This window comes from Euleptes europaea, chromosome 1 (genome assembly GCF_029931775.1).
Source record: "Euleptes europaea isolate rEulEur1 chromosome 1, rEulEur1.hap1, whole genome shotgun sequence".
In the NCBI taxonomy this organism is placed as follows: domain Eukaryota; kingdom Metazoa; phylum Chordata; class Lepidosauria; order Squamata; family Sphaerodactylidae; genus Euleptes; species Euleptes europaea.
The window spans coordinates 65,890,263-65,910,634 of NC_079312.1; the positions used below are offsets into that span (position 1 = coordinate 65,890,263).

General features: G+C 42.3%; 1 protein-coding gene across 9 annotated transcripts in view; it reads left to right on the forward strand.

Moving 5' to 3' along the window:
* IQSEC1 (IQ motif and Sec7 domain ArfGEF 1) overlaps positions 1 to 20,372 on the forward strand; it is a 414,894-nt gene that overhangs the window by 236,007 nt on the left and 158,515 nt on the right. Inside the window, exon 1 of one of the 9 annotated variants that reach the window (XM_056861553.1) lies at positions 3,030 to 3,101. The exons of the other annotated variants lie outside the window; for them this stretch is intronic. Coding sequence (XP_056717531.1) covers positions 3,034 to 3,101 — 68 coding nt within the window. The 5' untranslated portion in view covers positions 3,030 to 3,033. Of the gene's footprint in view, positions 1 to 3,029; positions 3,102 to 20,372 lie in introns of those variants that run through there. 9 annotated transcript variants of the gene reach the window in all.

The following is a 20,372-nucleotide window of genomic DNA, read 5'->3' on the forward strand; positions in this document are numbered from 1 at the left end:
AGGTATATTGGAATCTACAGTTTCCCCTTCTTTAGTGATTCTCTGTCATTAGACTTTTGCTTGAAAGTTGTGAACTACAAAAAGAAAAATCATACATTATTGTGCATGATCATTATTAACATAAGAACAACTGTTCTGGAACAGATCAAAGGCCTATCTGTTTCTGTGTTCACCTGTGGCCAGCTAGTTGCCTCTGGCTCATGAAGGGAGCAGATACCTCTCCCTGTTGTTTGTCTCCAGCATCTGATACTGCCTCTGAACATGAATGCTTCATTTAGCTATCATGGCTGCTAGCCATCAATAGATCTGTGATGCAAAAGATCTAGCTTTTCTGAGTTTTCTCACTATCATCCATTCATCTACAAACCTGGACAGCATGTGGGCTTGTAGCAGCATGGCTATGACTTACACAATTTTGCTAATGTCTGAAGGAAGAGACCATGTGAACAGACAGACTGGCTATTTCTTATACTAGGATTCTAGCCTGGTAGGGCAACCAGATATTTGAAGTAGCTGTGTCATCTTGCCCAGTAGCATGATTGCTTCCCTTCCAGTGCTACTTGAATAGTTTGGGAAGCAGCCCTACTGCAGTGGCTGCCATGTAATTTGGGTAACGTTTGAATTAGCCTACTGAAATTACTCTGTTTGCTATAAACTAAAAGACAAGTTTATAGTTCTCAAGCTTTTCATAAACCTTTTCAGCCTACCGTGTGTTTAGCTTAAACTTTTTAATATTCTGAACTGAAGATCGTATAGAACTTTGGCCCTGTACTCTGAGTACATTGTAATTGTTTAGCACAAACCCTTTTGAATGCCACTTGTCTTCAAGAATATATAACCTAACCAGTTCCCCCCCCCCCAAAAAAAAAATGATTAGTGCACTTGCAGGTTTAACTAATGCTTAGGTCCTTAACTTGACAAACTATTCTTGTGTAATTATTGGTTGATCTGGTAGAGGCAGAGATTAACAGAATTCATTCTAATGGCAATTCATGTGAGAACATATCCAAGGAGGAGAGTGGCAAATATAACATGCAGAGAGAAATTACTTCTATCAGATGTTGTAGAAAACAGATTTGGACTGCAATGATTGGGGTGGTCTGAAACAAGCTAGGCTGGCTGGCTTATAATGACTGCTAAAGAAAATATTAAACAAATTGTGTTTTATCTGAAAATGTAAGAAATCTAAGATGGTTTATGATCTGTTGTAGAATAGCAATGGCTACTTTTTTGCATATTTATACTGCCTTTCAAAGACTTGAGGTGGTGCCCATATCTTTCCCCACAAGTTTTCCAAGAAAGCCGGAGGGGATATGGTCATTTCTGTATACAGTTTGTACATGCATAGGGTGTTGTGCCCATGTTTAAGTGACTGTACTTCAGAAGAGACATCACCAGTGTGTTTTGTCTTCAGAAAGGCAAGGCCAGCGTGTATTGTGTGTGTATGTATGTGTTAAGTGCCGTAAAGTCACTTCTGACTTATGTTGACCCTATGACTTGATGACCTCCAAAACACCCAATCATTAACTGCCTTGCTCAGGTCTTGAAAACTGATGGCTGCAGCTTCCTGTACTGAGTCAATCCATCTCATGTTGGGTCTTCCTCATGGGTCATATCATGCTAGCATACATTGTTCCATCCCCCCTCCCATATGCATGCTGTCCTGTTTGCCAATAGGTCAAGTATGCAGGGAAAGAGCCTACTTGTAACTGGACTCATTTTGGGGAGAATGCACATATAGGCAGATGGTGAGGTCAGTGTACTCGGTTGTGAGTGAGGCACATCCACTCCTGCTCCCCCTCTAAGCACTGTGCACTATATGCCCATAGGAAGTCATTTTGCCCAGGCCCTCCCACATCTACAGCTAGCTCTGAAAATGATTGTTTTGTTATGAATGCAAGTTGGGAAAACATTTCTCATCAGGTGACCAATAATTTAACATATCAAATGAATGTTGTGCTTTGTAACGCTATTGGGCTTTGTTTACCAGATATAACAACAAAAAGGATCAAAGCATAAAAGCATCCTTGTTCTGCGAGTGGCATGAATGTGGCTCTTTGTCATTTGCAGTATTACGAATGCTTAGCTTAGTCCCTTTCATCTATTAGAATCTGATTGGGTTTTCCCTTCACTTTGTATCTACATCTCATGAACCCCAACACAAGGCAAGAAGAGAGGGATGTTTGTCTGATAAAATTCCTGACACTGCCGGGTGTCAGTTTTGGCAAAAGGATCCATGAAGGCAGAGTGATACCCATCTGCAAGGCAATGTAAATATTATTGTTGTTAAATTTATTGTTGGTGTGTGGTGAGAAAAAGATAACATTATTTTATCATTATTAAATACATATGTATGTGTGACTCATGTACATCAAGCATAGCTTCTTCCTCTCTCACTTGAGCATTTCCATTTCAGGTACCATGTCCTAGTTGATTATTTGAATATTAGATATTCTTTGCTACTCTGTGTGTTCATGTTCAGCATTGGAAAATGACTCCGTTCTTTTGGCATTCAAATGTTTATTACGGTGGGCAAGAATTTGCTTTTAAAAAATCTACACTGCTGGGAGTTTATACAGTCTCAAATGTGTGATTTAAATGTATTTGGTCATCCTTGCAGTTCTAGTAAATGATATTCTGGAGCTTTGCAGACAGATGTTCTAAACGAAAAAAGGATTTTATCTTGATGTTCAACCTATTCTGTGCCTTCGTAACTTAATAATCTGAAACTATGATAAATTAGTTACCCTCCAAACAGCCTTGAAGAATCTTTCCTAGTTCTTGAATAATGTAAACAATTCTAGTAAATTGTGAAGAAAGCTGTAATTTGAAACCTCAGAGGGGAAAGCTGCCTTCCCTTTCCAAGTCACAGAGTTAAAGTCAGCGGAGGTTGGAGGAATCGTCCGAGATCATGAATCAGAGCGTGGCTGTGTCCTGAATCTTGGCTAACTTTTGCTTGGTGCCTGCTCAGTGTACTTCTTGACTGGATTCTTTGGAATAATTTTTACCTTTTGTAATATTGCTGAGGAGGTCATGAAGGGAGATGGCAGTGCAATGTGGAATCTGATGTGGAAATACTGCATTTCAGTCAGGACAATCAGGTATAGTTGTTTGAAACTTGTATACTTTCCCTGTAGGTTCAAGCTGTTTACATTTTGTATGGTTATGTTGTACTTTGATGACTTTGCACAGTTGTATGTGACGATGGAAATCCGTCTATCTAGAGATTCATATTGTGTACAGTCAAATATGAAGAACTATCACGTGCCTTTTATTAGTTTTTCATCATAAATTTTTCTTCCCTGAATTTCAGATATTACAAGGGGACTTTATATGACATGATCATAGGAGATTGGTTAATGTGCGGCAGAAATTGCTCAGTTTACATAGGTCACTCTGTATATTAACCAGATCTTACCAGTATAGTCTATACCTTTAAAATGCCATGTATTTTACTATTTTGATGGTATGTGGCTGCCGTTCAACAGACTAGTCACTTTCCATTGGGCAGTTCATATTTTGTACGTTGAATATTTTTCTCTGTTGCTGTCTGTTCCAGCGAAGCTTATTTGGAGAAGGACAGTATTAAACAAGTTAATTGTGTGTACTTACAGTGACTTAGAGAGCTACTTCATTATTCTTTTCATCCTATGACTTCTTTATGTGGTAGGGTTGTGTGTTTTGAATGGTATGTTTTGTATGCAAACCTCCCTCAAGGAAATGCATAATCTAAATAATTACCGCACTTCACAGTATATAATTATTCACTGTGCCAAAGAAACTGTCTGGCCTGGATTTCTGCATGAACTTTTACAGCCAGTAAGAAAAAGAAAAGTATTTGCCTGGGAGACTTTTTCAGTTAAAAAACTGTGTTGAGACAGTGAATCCCTGGTGCCCATATGATAAATAGATATTAATTCGATAAAGTAGGATTGAGGACTGAAGAGCTTTTACTCAAAATGCTTTTAAAAGGTTTGGGGGTGGGGGTCAGATTCAAGGCCCTTAGTGAAACAACTTCCTGATACTTAATTCATGCTGAAAAATAATTGCCAGCATATTATCAGAAATATCCACATTTCTTTTAATATTACTTTAAAGTATATATTCATTGCATTTGATCAATAATGTGCTGAGAGAGAGACTGAGAGAATGTCACAAACTTAAAGGTTTGGAAATTCTGGGGAATTTCAGATGGTCTTCTCTTTTTGCTTAAGCAATTCACAAATATCCATTTGCATTATTTTGCTAAAGTGATTTATTTTGAACATGTGGATTGAACTTTAGGTTTATTGCATTAGCTGTCACAAGAAATGCAATCCGAAATAATCTTTCTGTACACTTATAAATACCTGGGATGATAAGTCTGTGTGAAGAACTGTCTGAAAATCACATGGCCTCTGGGATTCGCTTCCAAAATTAGAACTTTTTCTCATGGACATTTATGACAGTTCAGTTCACCCCTATGAGAATGGCCACGTCTGAAGGCTGCTCATTAGTAAGATTTGCCAGCTTATTTCTGGAGTTCTCAACATGCACTTGTTTAGATCATGAGATACATTTATACATCTTCCTCTTGTTATCATTTTTGTGGGTACAGTCCCATGAACAACCACTGAAATGCCAGATGTTCTTTGAGGAAACACATAGAAGTAAATATATTGGCATTAATAATACCTCTGTGTTTCTGACTAATGCATTTCCTGCATTTTTATTTATTTATTTACATCATTTATACCCAGACTTTCTCCCTCATGGGAACTCAAAGCAGTTTACATTGTTCTCCTCTTTCTTTTTATCCTCACAACAACTCTGTGAGGTAGGTTGGGCTGAGTGTGTGTGATTGGCCCACAATCACCTAGCAAGCTTCCATGGCTGAACTGGGATTCAAACTTGGGTCTCCCAGATCCTAGCCTGACATCGTAACCTCAATACCACCCTGGCACTTCAGCTATAGAACTTGTTCTTTCATATTTAGAGTTGTTTTTTGGGGGGGTTGCTGTCATTGAAAAATGACACATGACATCTAATTTACAGCACAATCCTATGCAGAGTTACTCAAATCTAAGCCCATTGATATGAATAGGCTTAGGCTGGAGTAACTCTCTTTAGGATTGCTCTGTTTGTTTATAGTCCGGCTTTCTCACTGATACTCAATATGGATTACATAATGTCAGTACAATCAATAGGATAAGGAGACATCTAATAAACAGTGTAATAGGTCTAGGATTGCAGAAATCTGAAACCAGACATAAGTATGAAATATGAATGCAGTGACAGCAAGATAAAAATTTGCAGCAAGAGATTACATATTAGTAGTATAATCCACAGCCTCTTTCCTTCTACTGAAAGATCTTCCTGAATCATTGTTATAATGCAGCCATATTCCTTTGTAAAAATGCCCTCCAGAACAGTTCTGTTTTGCATAGTTTGTGGAAAGACAAGCGTTTTGGAGCCTTCTTGACCTCTTCAAGCAGATTATTGCATAAGGTGGGGGCCACTACAGAGAATGCATATGTCCAAGCAGCTGTGGATCTTGCACAATTGTACAGTGGCACCTGTAGAAGGCCTGTTCAGATTAGTGAAGTTGTCATAGGAGCATAAGTGGGGCATAGGAGGAGAAGCAGTTCTGCAAATAAATGAGTTCAAGGCCATGAAGGGCTTTGTACATGGTAGCTAGTATCTTGAATTGAACCCAGTAACTACTAGGTAGCCAATGGAGTAACAGCAGAATGGGTTAATACACAAGCACCACCTAGTCCTAGTTCCTGATAAAAAAAAACCAAGCAGTGGCGTTCTGCACCAACTGGGTCTTCCAAATTTATTTTAAAAGGAGACCTATATAGATGGTAAAACTTCCCAAGTTTTCCTTGGAAGTGATGTCATGCTGTTGCCCGATGGAAATTTTTAATTTTCCCCCCTCCCACCGGCTGCTGGAACTGCGACAGAAAACAGAAGCCAGCAGTGGGGGATCCCCCCGCTGCTGATAGGAACTTGGGAATCCAGTAATAGCATGCATTGCTGTAGTCTTGTCTTGAAGTAGTAGAAAAGAGCAAGAGTCCAGTAGCACCTTAAAGACTAACAAAAATATTTTCTGGCAGGGTATGAGCTTTCGTGAGCCACAGCTCACTTCTTCAGATACAGCTAGAATGTGAATCCATCTGTCTTTAAGTAGAGGAGAGTGAATTCAGACAAGCATTAGTATGTAAATGTTAACAGTATGTAAATGTGAATAGCAGGCGTGATGGGATTAGGTGTGGTATGCAGAAGAGTCTGTGATGTCATTTACATACTAATAACATTTACATACTAATGCTTGTCTGAATTCACTCTCCTCTACTTAAAGACAGATGGATTCACATTCTAGCTGTATCTGAAGAAGTGAGCTGTGGCTCACGAAAGCTCATACCCTGCCAGAAAATATTTTTGTTAGTCTTTAAGGTGCTACTGGACTCTTGCTCTTTTCTACTACTGCAGACAGACTAACACGGCTACCCATTGTGAATTATCTTGTCTTGAAGTTACTGTGGTGTGGATGTAGGTGACAATATTCTTTTGGGGGTGGGGGGTGCTCTATATTGACTATGGAAATTGGACAAGCTATGAGAATTATAATTATCTGGATTCAGATAGCATTTCAGTTGGCGTATAATAGCTGACCCGTGAGAACTACCCTGCTTGGCCAGAACCCACATTTGTTCTTCAGCATGGTATAGCAACAGTTTGCTCTGTGACCTCACAATGAAAATCCATTCGATCTCAATTTTGTCCTTTTTAAAATCAGTGGTTTTATAATAGTTTTTAGATAAATTTTCTTTTTGTGGTAATATTTTGTTTTGGTTTCTTCATGTAGATTGGTCTGACACATAACCTCATAAGCACAAAGATTTCTAGGTGACCTAACAGTCCCTGATGGAGGGAAGGCAGCATGGTACAGCCCTATCTCATCAGATCTCAGAAGCTAAGCAGGGTCAGCCCTGGTTAGTACTTGGATGGGAGACCACCAAGGAATACCAGGGTTGCTATGCAGAGGAAGGCACTGATAAACCACCTCTGTTAGTCTCTTGCCATGAAAACTCCATAAGTTGGCTGCGACTTGACGGCACTTTACAAACACACCCAACAGTCCCTGATAGCATCCACCTTCCAAGGAACACCACAACCAAACCCACAGCCATATCAGAAGCTTTGCAGGTCAAGCCAACAACTAGAAATGGTCCCCAAACTACCGTATTTTTCGCTCCATAAGACGCACCTAGTTTTTAGAGTAGGAAAACAAGAAAAAATATTCTGCCGAATAAAGACCCCCGTCCGGTTTCCAGGGAGTCCCTAGAAGCCGGGCGGGGGTCTTTAAACTGCTCTGCGCTGCCTGCCTAGGCAGCGCAGAACAGTTTTACCTCCCCCCCCTTCTCGGTCTGAGGCTCAGCTGTTGGGCAGGGACCCGCCCAGCTTCTAGGGACTCCCTGGAAGCCGGGGGGGGGGGTCTTGAAAGGCCCCAGGTTCAATCTCCGGCATCTCCAGTTAAAGAGCCCGGGCAGGTAGGTGATGTGAAAGAGCGCCTGCCTGAGACCCTGGAGAGCTGCTGCCAGTTTGAGTAGACAATACTGAATTGGGGGGGTCTGATTCATTAGAAAGCAGCTTCATGTGTTCATGTGTATTTTGGAGGGGGCTGTGAGCTTAGTGGCGGAGCCTCTGCTCAGCATGCAGTAGGTCCCAAGTTCAATCCCCAGCGGCATCTCCAGTTAAAGGGACCGGGCAGGTAGGTGATGGGAAAGACCCTTTCTGCCCGAGACCCTGGAGAGCCATGGGGAGGGGGCTGTGAGCTCAGTGGTGGAGCCTCTGCTGGGCATGCAGGAGGTCCCAGGTTCAATCCCCAGCGGCATCTCCAGTTAAAGGGAACAGGAAAGTAGGTGATGGGAAAGACCCCTGCCTGAGACCCTGGAGAGCCATGGGGAGGGGGCTGTGAGCTCAGTGGTGGAGTCTCCTGGGTATGCAGGAGGTCCCAGGTTCAATCCCCAGCGGCATCTCCAGTTAAAGAGAACGGGCAAGTAGGTGATGGGAAAGACCCCTGCCTGAGACCCTGGAGAGCCATGGGGAGGGGGCTGTGAGCTCAGTGGTGGAGCCTCTGCTGGGCATGCAGGAGGTCCCAGGTTCAATCCCCAGCGGCATCTCCAGTTAAAAGGAACAGGCAAGTAAGTGATGGGAAAGACCCCTGCCTGAGACCCTGGAGAGCCATGGGGAGGGGGCTGTGAGCTCAGAGGTGGAGCCTCTGCTGGGCATGCAGGAGGTCCCAGGTTCAATCCCCAGTGGCATCTCCAGTTAAAGGGAACAGGCAAGTAGGTGATGGGAAAGACCCCTGCCTGAGACCCTGGAGAGCCGCTGCCGGTCTGAGTAGATGGACCGAGGGGGGGGGTCTAGTTGAGCATAAGGCAGCTTAACGAGAAGGGGCCCGTGGCTCAGTTGCAGAGCCTGTGCTTGGCATAGCAGTAGGCCCCGGTTCAGTCCCCGCAGGGCGCCTCCGCTCCCACCCGCCCCCACGCGCCCCTGGCCCCGGCGAGCTCGGCGCTGCCCGGCCTCCGCCTCCCCCCCCACTCACTGCACAGAGACCAGGCAGGGCGGGCAAAGAGCGAGGCCGGGTCCCGCCGCCAGGACGATCCGCGGGCCCTCCCTCCTTCCCTTCCGCTCGCCCGGCCTCCGTGCAGTGGGGATCGCCGAGGGGGAAGTGGGAGAGGGAAGAAAGGAAGGCCGGGGGTCGGGGCGAGCGGAAAGGAAGGAGGGAGGGCCCGCGGATCTTCCCGGCGGCTGGACCCGGCCTCGCTCTTTGCCCGCTCCGCCTGGTCTCCATACAGCGAGTGGGGGGGGGAAGGCAGAGGCCAGGCAGCGCCGAGCTCGCCGGGGCCAGGGGCGGGAGGGAGCGGAGGCGCCCCGCGGGGACTGAACCGGGGGCCTCCCCCCCCACTCGCTGCATGGAGACCAGGCGGGGCGGGCAAAGAGCGAGGCCAGGTCCCGCCGCCGGGAAGATCCGCGGGCCCTCCCTCCTTCCTTTCCGCTTGCCCCGACCCCCCGGCCTTCCTTTCTTCCCTCTCCCACTTCCCCCTCGGCGATCCCCACTGCACGGAGGCCGGGCGAGCGGAAGGGAAGGAGGGAGGGCCCGCGGATCGTCCCGGCGGCGGGACCCAGCCTCGCTCTCCGCCCAGCCTCCGTGCAGTGAGTGGGGGTGGGGGGGAGGCAGAGGCCAGGCAGCGCCGAGCTTGCCGGGGCCAGGAGCGGGTGGGGGCGGGTGGGAGCGGAGGCGCCCCGCGGGGACTGAACCGGGGGCCTCCTGCTATGCCAAGCACAGGCTCTGCCACTGAGCCACGGGCCCCTCCTTGTTAAGCTGCCTTATGCTCAATTAGACCCCCCCCTCGGTCTACTCAGGAACGGGAAGCGGGGGAGGTTAAACTACTCTGCGCTGCCTAGGCAGGCAGCGCAGAGCAGTTTAAATACCCCGCCTCCCAGCTGGCTGTCCCAGCAGAACGCCGGCTTGCGTTCGGGTGCGCCCAGCCGGCTGGGGGGAGGGGCGGGGGTCCGCACATTCGCTTCGGAAGACGCACCGACATTTCCCCTCACTTTTGAGGAGGAAAAAAGTGCATCTTATGAAGCGAAAAATACGGTAAATGCTGTCAATTCGGCATTGGAGTTAGCACTTATAGGTGATTCTAGTCAGGAAATAAGTAGACAAATTCTGTATCTGCTACAGCTCCCAATGTGCATAACACTAATTCATCCAATAGGTTACAAAGAAGTAGATAATGGTGTTTTCCAAATTCCAGAAAAGCTTTCAGCCTAAAAATGAGAGTTGGTTATATTATGTGATTTTCTTACTTGCTTTCACCATAGTAGTATTAGTCTGTCCAGAAGTACTCCCCAATTGCCCACATGTTTTATCAGGAGCAAAGAAATGCTATCAATGACAGATAATCCTCCTACTCCCCTCATCATCACCATTCCATCTATTTTAGTTTGTAGGGAATTTTTAGCCCTATTCTCCTGCTTTTGGAAACTCAAATTAAGTATTTTATATAGGTGTTTATTTCTCTGCCTAGTTGTGGCCTGGTCTGGCCTGACAGAGCCTTTTTGAAATACGGTGCTTTGTGTCTTTTTGTATCTTGTAAAGCCTTCTTCACTTACAGATTTCTTTCAGCTATATCAGAGTGCATTGGTAATCTCAAGTTCACACCCCTTATCTTTGATGGGATTCATCTGTCTGACTAACCAAGACAATTCTTAACAACCTTTAGCCTCTGATTGCCACCCTGCCTTCCGTTTTCCTTTGTTTTCTCTTTCCTACCATTGACCAAATCAATGGGCTGTAAGGTCGGGATCCCAGTTCCCCTTTGGAGGCAGGGGATCCCCCACTCCTTTTGCCCTTAAGGTCTATACTACATGGTTTTACCATAGACTTTTCGGTAATTCTTAGAACTACCTATGTCACTTACTTTTTTAAAAAAACTGGAAGTGACATGCCACCGCAGCCAGTGTCCTTCCCTCTGCCCATATCTCCACTCACAACCTTCCCCTGGTTGCCTGACAATGCCTGGAAACCAAGGTGAAAATAGAAAGACTCCGTCCTGTACCAAAGTGGTACCCAGTAAGTACATTTCAATGGAGCTGTTTTTGTTCCTGTTTTAATTATATAAACAGAACTTTATAAAGTAATTGCCTAGAGTAGCTAGTGGAAGTGTCTCCCTGATGCTATTTGTTGCATATTTCTGACTCGGCTGAGTGCCATGATGCAAACCTGTTTAATGTGCTCCAGGGCCACAGTACAGCAAGCTCCTTCTACACAGTCAGTAATGAAGTCTCTTCAATTAAACCTTGACAAAAAGTTCCTGTGTTGGATTGGAAATCTCCTTTAAAATGCCCATATGTTAGTTTTCCAGGCATCACTGGGTCTTTAAAACAGATGTTAAAGGAACAAGTGGACATGCAGATTTAGTAAAAAGGGTCTCTGAATTTTATCTACAAAGTGGGAAAACTTCAGACACAGGACTGTGATTGTTGTTGTTTCCAGTCAACACAAAATGACTAATTCATACTACCAATGATGGTCATGATTGTACTAATCTATTCAAATACTGAAACATTGATTTTCCTGAAATAGGTACTTTTCAGCCGAATTTAAACCAAAGACAGATTGTGCATTGATAGGTGGATTTCACAGTGTGTCTATTACACTTTCCTCTTGTGCTGTGAATTCCAGGGCTGAATAGCCTCAAAAGTACACAGAATATACACTGTTTTGGGTGGGGGAAAGTCAATTAGCTATTGATTTACCAATGTTTTTAATAGCAAGTCCCAAAGAAGTTTATTCCCATAGTTTGGTTTAGTGGTTAGAAAAGCAGACTGAGCTGTCTTAGTCAGCAAATCCACAAGCCACAGGGAATAAATTGCAGGGTTTACAAAAGAGTAATACATAGCTTTATGCTTGCGTCTTAAGTTCCATTTGCAAGGAATGGAAGAAACGAGTCAATGGTTTGCTTTCCACATTTCACACATCTGGAAAGAGTAAAGCATTTGTTCCTTCAGTCTGAGAGTTATCATGGTTCTTTCTCCCTCTACAAACTTTTTCCATCTTGCCTCAGTCCTCTTCTTTATTAGCTGTGCTGTATAAAATAATTTTACTGGTGGAAAAAATAGTCTAGCGTATCCTTTGGTAGTACTGGATACAAGTTTTGTTGGCTAAGTGCAAGAGAAGGACAATCATGTGGTGGCCTTCATTTTTTTTTCTTTTTAAAAGAAGAGCTTCTGGTAACTAGGTATGCTTGAACCTGCCTCACTACTCCATGGATTTTGCTGGAGAGTGGAGTGAAATCAAAAGCCTAGCACAACAAGACCTATTTCTGAGCATGACTGGCCCTTAGACACAGAAATGGAGGTGTGTGTTTTAATGACCCAGTCATTGCATCCAAGAGCAGGGTTGACCTTTGGGTTTCTTTGGCCACTGCACTTCAGGGCAAAACATCTGAGGCAGCAAGAGGTGAGTAAAATATTGACCACAAGTTATTAGGATAATAGGGGCTTTAGTTGGTTAGCATGTGTGAAGACTCAGTGCTAGGGAGGGGAAAGCAAAAACACTTCCCCTTCCCTGAGCTGATGACCAGATTTATTTCCAAAGTGGTCCCCAAAAAACTCAAGGCACTTGGTATTACGCTTGTTACAGAACTGTCTCTGCCTCCAGCAGAAACTGTGGTTCTGGATGTCAATGTATGTCTCATTCTTGCTGGCAACATGTAGAATTTTACTATGTCAATAAAATAGCAAATATTTAGCATCAGGGTTAAAAACAGTTAAAACATGGTGCTAATTAAATGTTGCCTCCATTAGGCATAGACTTGCCCTTTACTTCTCAGTGGGCTAGTTCTCTTACAGGCCATTAGCACCTCAACCCTCCTAAGGTTCCCAATTTGGGATGAAAAGGGGAGTGTCAGGCTACAGCAGCTGGTCCTGTCTTCCCCAGCCCCTAGTGCTGCTGTTGGGAAATGCAAGCAACGAGTGCCTGCCATCACCCTGTTTCACTGAGAAAATAAAATTAACAAGGTTTACAGTCTATGCCTTGAAAGTCTTTCCTTGTCTTCACACACCCAGGAACTACATAGTAGCACTGAATTAGCAAGTCATGTGTATGGTCCTCTGTTCTTTCCCCTTCTGTGGTTGTCTTCAGTGCTCTGCCTCCTCTCAGCCTTCCATTAGCCACTCCTTCAGCCTTCTCTGTATGCCAGCTTGAATGAGCCTGTGCCATGGCACCCGCTATTCCAACTAGACCGAATCCTTCAGCCTCCAGCAATGGGTAAGGCAAGGGAGAGTTGGCCCTGCCCCTCCCCCAATTCCTGTGCAGAACAGGAGCCACTCTACTAAACACCTCACAGACTAGAAGTACATTCTTAAATATATCAGTAAAGTGACTATTTTGTGGACTGGGAAGCAGGGCCAATTAAAGAAAACAAAGTAGTTTAATTAGGAACTAACATTACTGGATAGAAAGAGAGACACAAGTAAGCACCTTAACTACATGTAGGGCTACCATTAAGCCAGTGCTGGTGGGGGATTCCCAGCAATGATCCCTATCCCCGCCTTTGTGCAATGGAGCAGCAGGAGGGAATGGCATCAACTGATGCCTGGACATCACATAATGTTTTAGAATAGGAAGTGATGTTATGACACTCTAGGGGTTTTCAAATCTCTATGGTAAATCTCTATAGAGTATAAATAAAACGAGGATATGTCCCCAAATATCTACCAACAACAAAGAAAACACAGGACTGAAATCATGTAAATGATGTGCAGTAACCCTAAAAGACAGAAAATGATGGTATAAATGAAAATATCACATAAAATGTCTTCTTAAAATGTAAGCCAAGGCAGTTATCAAATGTGCCAATTAACTAGGCTTGCCAATCGCCAGGTGAAGCCTGGAGATCTCCTGGAATATCAGCTTATCTCCAGACTACAAAAATTAGTTCCCCTGAAGAAAATGGCTGCTTTTGCAGGTGGACTTTATGGCATTATACCATTATAAGGTCCCTCTCCCAAACCCCACCTTCCCCAGGCACCATCCCCATCTCCAGGAATTTCCCAACTCAGAGTTGGCAGCTCTATCATTAACAATACCATATCTATCCAAGGAACAAACTTGCATGACAATTATAACATAATGCAGCACTGAGGAAAATACATATATCTTGTTTCAATGAACACCTTTCTCAAAAACATATGCAAATTATTTCTTTTAGAGAAACAGTTTTTCCTTATTTTCTCTAAGGATTGTTGAAGCACCCATGCAGCCAGCTGAACCCTGGAATCTTTTGTGATCCAAATTTTATGATAAACTTGTCAACATTTGTATGGAACCCATATAGCCACTTCGGTCATTTAACAATTTCTTGTCTTTTCCTTCCACAAGACTGATTAAATCTTCCATCACTTGATAGTAGGCCTTTTCATCTGTAGCCCCAGTCATCTGGAACAGCTTACCTGGCTTTTATGAAGTTTGTGGAAGAACTCGCCCCATTCACTTCATTGAGCCATTGGCACTAGACTCTGTGAGTTCAAACATGCCTGCAAACATGTAGCCTGCAAAAAGACTCATCAAGCCCCAAGCATAGAGTCCACCCAAAAGGCTATATAGTCATTTCTTCCTCTTGAAGCAGAAAGATCATAAATGACCCCAGAGGGGATGGACTCCCAAGGGAAGGTTATAAATTCTCAGAACACAAGAATAATAGGATCATAAAACAAACAAGTTGGAAGAGGCCTAGAGACCATCCAATCCAACCCTCTACAACATACAGGATGACCTAAAGCATCCATGAGAAATAATCAGCTAATCTCTGTTTAAACACCTCCAAGCTGGAAGAACCCACAACATCCCAGGGCAGGCAATTCCAGGACTGAACTGCCCTTATTGTTTAAAAAAATATATCCTAATAGTCTGCCGATAGTTCCCCACACCTAATTTAAACCCATTATCTCGATGTACAATCCTTGACAACCAACTGAAACCTCTCCCTAGCCTCCTCTAAATAACAGCCCTTCAAATACTTTAAAAGAGTAATCATATCCCCCTTATTCTCCTCTTCTGCAATCTGAACGTTCCCATTTCCCTCAGACTTTCTTTGTAAGGCTTTACAGTGCATTCCTGAGCTGGTGGTGTGTGGGGACGGCGGGGAGGAGGCACCGCCATGACACCTCCTAAGCAGTTCCCCGCAGGCTGAAAACATTTAAAAATCCTTTTTGTGGCTTTTTAAATTTTAAATGGGGCTTTTTGCCCCATAGAGAATAGCGAGGTTGCGCCTGCTGAAAAGCAGGCACAGCAACTTCATTCTCAGTGCTGGCATCTGGGGCTGAAAGGGGACAGGAGGCTGCCTAACGGCGCGGGCCTTTACACCGGTGGAACACCAGCGTCCAGGCCTCCGCACCAGCACTGGGGCCACTAACACTGGTGTAAGTAGCTCGGACACCGGCGTGGAGGGCCCCAATACTGGTGCAGCTCCTTCCTGGCCTCCTAAGGGCTTTTGCCCTTAAAGGTCACGAATGCTCTGTCAGTCTCCAAACCCATAATCATTCTTATCACTCTTCTCTGTGCCCATTCTGAAGTTTCTGTGCCCTTCCTAAAAAAAGGCCTTCAGAACTGGGCACAGTACTCCAAATGTGGTCTGATCAATACCATATACAGTGGTACTATAACATCACATGTCCAAGATGCTATGCATCTGTTGATACACCCTAAGATCATGTTTGCCTTATTGCTGCCACATTACACTGACTACTCATTTTCCTCCCCAAAAAAATCTCTCTAAATTGCATTGATGGAATCCCCAATGGAGTTCAAACAATATGAGAGCATGTATATATTCAAGGGCTTCAAGTGGTATAGACTTCTCAGAAAGTAGCCATATAAGCTGAGGGATCTTCATCAAATTCTTGTATTGCTCCCTACAGTGGCTGACATATTCTGTTTTAGGGTAAATGTTTACAGACAAATATATGCTACCAACTTAGAGAGACATATGTTTTCTTTAACAGAACCAGGTTATCAATATCAGCTTCCCATGGCCAAAGTGAAGATGTACTTAAAATAAGCATGTCATATCAGTTAAGTAATGAATGGCACAATCCAGCCAAACTGAACACTTTATGTTCCATTAAATTTATCTTTAAGTGCATGTTCACTTACTCCCATTGGAATAAATACCTAAAAATGTTAACTCTGACTGGGTCATGCTCATACTGGACTGAATTGTGAATGTAGAAGCTCTTATTATGAAGAAAAAAATCCCGCATATATGCTTGCACATCATTAAAGTGGCATGAATTCATGATTTGGTTTTCTTTCTCAGCTGAAGTTTTCTGGGTATGCCGCTAGTCTTTGGGTTTAAATTATGCTGAAGATCTGTACTTGCATGAAACAGAGAACTGGCAGCATGCAGTGAAACACTAGACTTTAGAAACCCAATCTAGTCTGCCTGGGGAAGTTAACAGGAACAGTTCCATTATTTATTTACACAACTCCTTTTAGAAGAGCTTCTTGATGCAGCAGCTCAACTGTTACTGGACTGGTGAATGTGTTTACTTGAGACAGGAGAGTTATTCTTCTTATATTTGGCATGTTAACTCTCTTTCAATCTATTTACAGCACCAGATATTTTTCTGAGCTAGGCCTGCTGCATGGGAGTTGCATTAAGAACACAGGTTCTAGTAGTGTAGACCATGTCACTTTTATTGTTTTAATGCTTTATGAGTTCTTCAGCTCTTCTAGAATACATGCCTCAGGACTATAAAAACTGTGACCAGCTTGCTATTGCTCTCATTTTGTGCTGCTAAGTTTTGGGGCATTTACTTATCAAATATAAGTAGTAATTATTATTATTATTGAACTCCATGGCATCTAAAAGTGGTAAGTTATGTATGCACCTGACTTTTCAGCTAAATAGCTTTGTTTGAGTCAATCAAATACAGGACAGTTTATAAAGAAAAAAATATTTTAACTGTAAATGTATATGTTTAACATTTTGAATCCAGCAAGGTTCTTAAAGAATCTGGCTTGTTAGCAGCCGGTGAGTACTGATTTCTGTTTAAAGGCAGCAGATATTTAATTGGAAGAGATTATGAGCCATATGCTGTTTAGGGATTAGCCATGTTCCTAAATTGTTTATTCAGTACCATAGTTTGTCTCAGTGTGAAATTTCTTACATTTGATATTGGTGGCATCTCTACATATTGAAAAAGGATTGTCTGTAATAGCCACTTATACTTAATAGAGAACAGAATGCAAAGTAGACTTTACAAGGCTTATAGTCTGTACTACTAAATTTTTTAAAGCTTAGTCCTGTTTGGGGGTTGTTGGAAAAAAGTCTGACAACTACATTTTTTTCAAATGATGCTTTCATGGTGCAAATAATTTTATATTGTTTAATATTGCCTATAATGTTACCAGCCCTTCAGAGTTGCTTACTTTTAAACATCTGAATAGATTCTGAAAATGTCAGTTTGCATTAATTGGCTTAGCATTCTTGTTATAAATCTTTTTCTTTCTTTCTTTCTTTCTTTCTTTCTTTCTTTCTTTCTTTCTTTCTTTCTTTCTTTCTTTCTTTCTTTCTTTCTTTCTTTCTTTCTTTCTTTCTTCCTTCCTTTCTTCCTTTCTTCCTTTCTTCCTTCCTTCCTTCCTTCCTTCCTTCCTTCCTTCCTTCCTTCCTTTGTATGGCATAAATTTCAGTGTTAAGTCCGATGCCGACTTCATGGTACCTTGAATGGGCACAATTTTTTTTAAGCTGTCCAGCGTCATCATGATTCAATTGGGCTTTGTGTCATAATTTATTTTATTTTTTTGCAGATCCTAAGCCACTTAATTGTTAATGGACCTCGGGTTTACAAAAATATTATAATTTGTTCCCTTCTTATTCATAGTAGTTAAAATTGTTGTGTGTGTTTTAGCTCTAAAATTAAGTGTTTAGAAGTAATTATGCACCTCAACATACCCTAATTGGCAAGTGACTGTGTCAGTTTTAGGACTAATGGTCATACGTGAACAAAACAGTATACTGGGCCACCAGTTCCTTCTAGACATTAAATCCTATTAATATAAATAGTCCTTAGCTCATATTGACAGTTTGTCTGAATTAATAAAATAAAACATTGCAAGCTTTAAACCTAAACCACCAAGTATATGCTCCTTCTTTTTATAAATGACATGTCGTGCAGTTTTACACCGAAATACCATAGAATTTTCTTTATTTAAGTTGTTAACAATTTTCTTAATAGTAACAGATTATTCAGAGCATGCTTCTTGGTATTAGAATGAACAAATATTTGCTCAATGTCTTTCTATCCATATCAGGGAAATTTGCCAATGTGTTCCAACCCAATGCATGCATGTTCCTTGAAAATATTTTGTGCAGTCATCCTGGATCCAGTTCATTTATGTAACTTTCCGTGTTGCTTGTTTAGCTCTTGAAAGGAATAAAACACATGGCAGGGTCTCAAGTCAGAGCTTTGGGGGTGGGGGAGGGTCATGTTTACTCCTTCTTTGAAGCACAGATATTCCTAATTAAACAATTAGGACAACAAACACTGTCCAGCCACGGGTCAGGTAGAAAGTTCAAATCCCAGATGGTCCCTATCTACACATGACCCATCTACCAGATGGGACCCCATCATGGTTTTTTTCAGGGTTAAGCCAATTTGTTATAGTCTTAATCAAATATTTATGAGTCTTGGGGCATTCACTAGGAAAGGTACAGCTTGTGCTTTGTTGATAGACCTCTTTCTCTGTATCATGTACGTGTGAAAAATGAATGGGGTTTTATATGCAAAAAACTGATGGAAGAGAAAGAATCCTGGCACTCTGGGAGTACTCAGTCCAGCACTACTCTGAACCAGAGCAATAAAGCACAAAACATCTATATCATGACCACAAAAACCTTTGAAAACCAGATATACTAAAGCTAAATTAGTTTATTTTACTAAGTGTGACATAGTATTTATATAGGTAAAAATGAATCTGTAGATCATCCAGTACAATCTGCTTCTTGAAGCTTACCATCTTTACAGCATCCCAAGCAGTTCCGCTTTACCATTTTCTTGAAAGGAGGGTAATATCCCATTATATATAGGCAGCAGTCATTGGATCCTGTGTGGTGGAAAGAAGTAATTGGGTCCAACTCCCAGTCTTTATCCTGCATCTGCAGTGCTGTGATTTTAATGGATGGAAAGGAATCCAATGTGGTGAGTCTTTTGGGGGTGTTGGACTAAGGTCTGGGAGATCAGATCCAAATACCCACTCAGGCATGAAGCTTACTGAATGATCTCGGGTCAGTCTCAGTCATTCTGTCTCAACCTGACTTCCCTTACTGTGTTGCTATGAGGGTAAATAGGAAGTGGAGAACCGTGCACATCCCCCTGAACTCTTTGGAGGAAGGGGGAGATAAAAAGTATGAAAGAGAGAGATGGATTCAAGGGTTAAGAAAAAATAGACTTTTATTATAGATGTTGTAAATGTTTGACTGGTAAAATATGACACACAGTTCATAAACATATTGCTTTAGTATTTAGAAGAAAGATGTAAGTTCCACATAGTTGAGATATTATAGCCCTATTCAGATGTTATATCTATGCAAACTGGAATTCCAGCAACCAGATGAATAAGAGCATGCAGTAGCTGTTTATTATGAATTGGAAACAGATGGGTTTTCAATGCCTGTTCAGCTTCCGTAACTGCTCAGTTCACATGGAATGGTGATTGCATGTGTTAGGTGTGTCACAGGGACCACATTCCCAGGTACATACAGTTGGTGGGCCCCCAGTTCACACAGACATAATATCTGAAGGGGCCTTATATGACATAGTAATCCTTGGTAAAGATTCAGTATTATAGAATATTCATTTTTACTTAGCTTCTGAAATATTTAGAGATAATGTTGGCATTGCTAAATATCCTTGAATGTAGTACCCATTGCAATGAAAGGATGAGATGGGTTAGGATTTGGGTAAACTAGAAACTAAGTCAGCTGAACAATGGCCTATTGCCCCTCTAGGCAATTTGTTTTGAAATATTCATCTTGCAGTTTCTGGTTACAGGGCTTTCTTTATGCACTTATGCAAGCTATATTCTGTCTAAGGGTGGAGTTCTTTTCTGCTAGCTTTATTTATACTGTTAGTCTTGCTGAAGGGAAAAGAATAAGCTGAACAAGTCCTAACAAGCTATTTTTCCAGCGTTTGATTTCATTTTGGTTATTTTATACAACTTTATTACATTCCAATGTTGGTTTCCAGGGAGGTTGTAGAATTCCCAAAACTGCTAAACTTTGGAAGCTAATTAAATATAAGCTTCTAGATTAACTTTAGAGGTTATATTAAATTAAAAAGAAAAACAAATGTCTGTCAGAAAATGTTACTTTTAATCTTTGGTCTTCTGAACTTTAAGGACTGAATAGGATTTTCATGTTCATTGTACAGATTTTCTTCATTCCTAAATACATAATCCAGGCATCTACAATAGCACATTTTTATGAAAGCATTTATTACAGAATTCCTCAAGATTATTATTATTATTTTTTTGCAAATAAACTCCTATTTGCTTTCCTAACTAATGAAGTACAGGAAAAAAATCTCTGGTCTGTTCCAGGGTTCAAAGGGACTCATGATTGTACAACTCACTCAGGTCACAAGAGGAGAGTGTCAAGAAAAACATATTTGGGGCAGATTAAGATAGGTTGGTTGGTGGGCGGGAAGGAGAGAAGGAAGCAGGAAAATGGGATAGGCTGTGAGGTTTTGAGGGAAGGAAAAAAGGAAGTAATGAGGGAGGGGACATGAGATGCCCCTTGCAAGGATCCCAAATA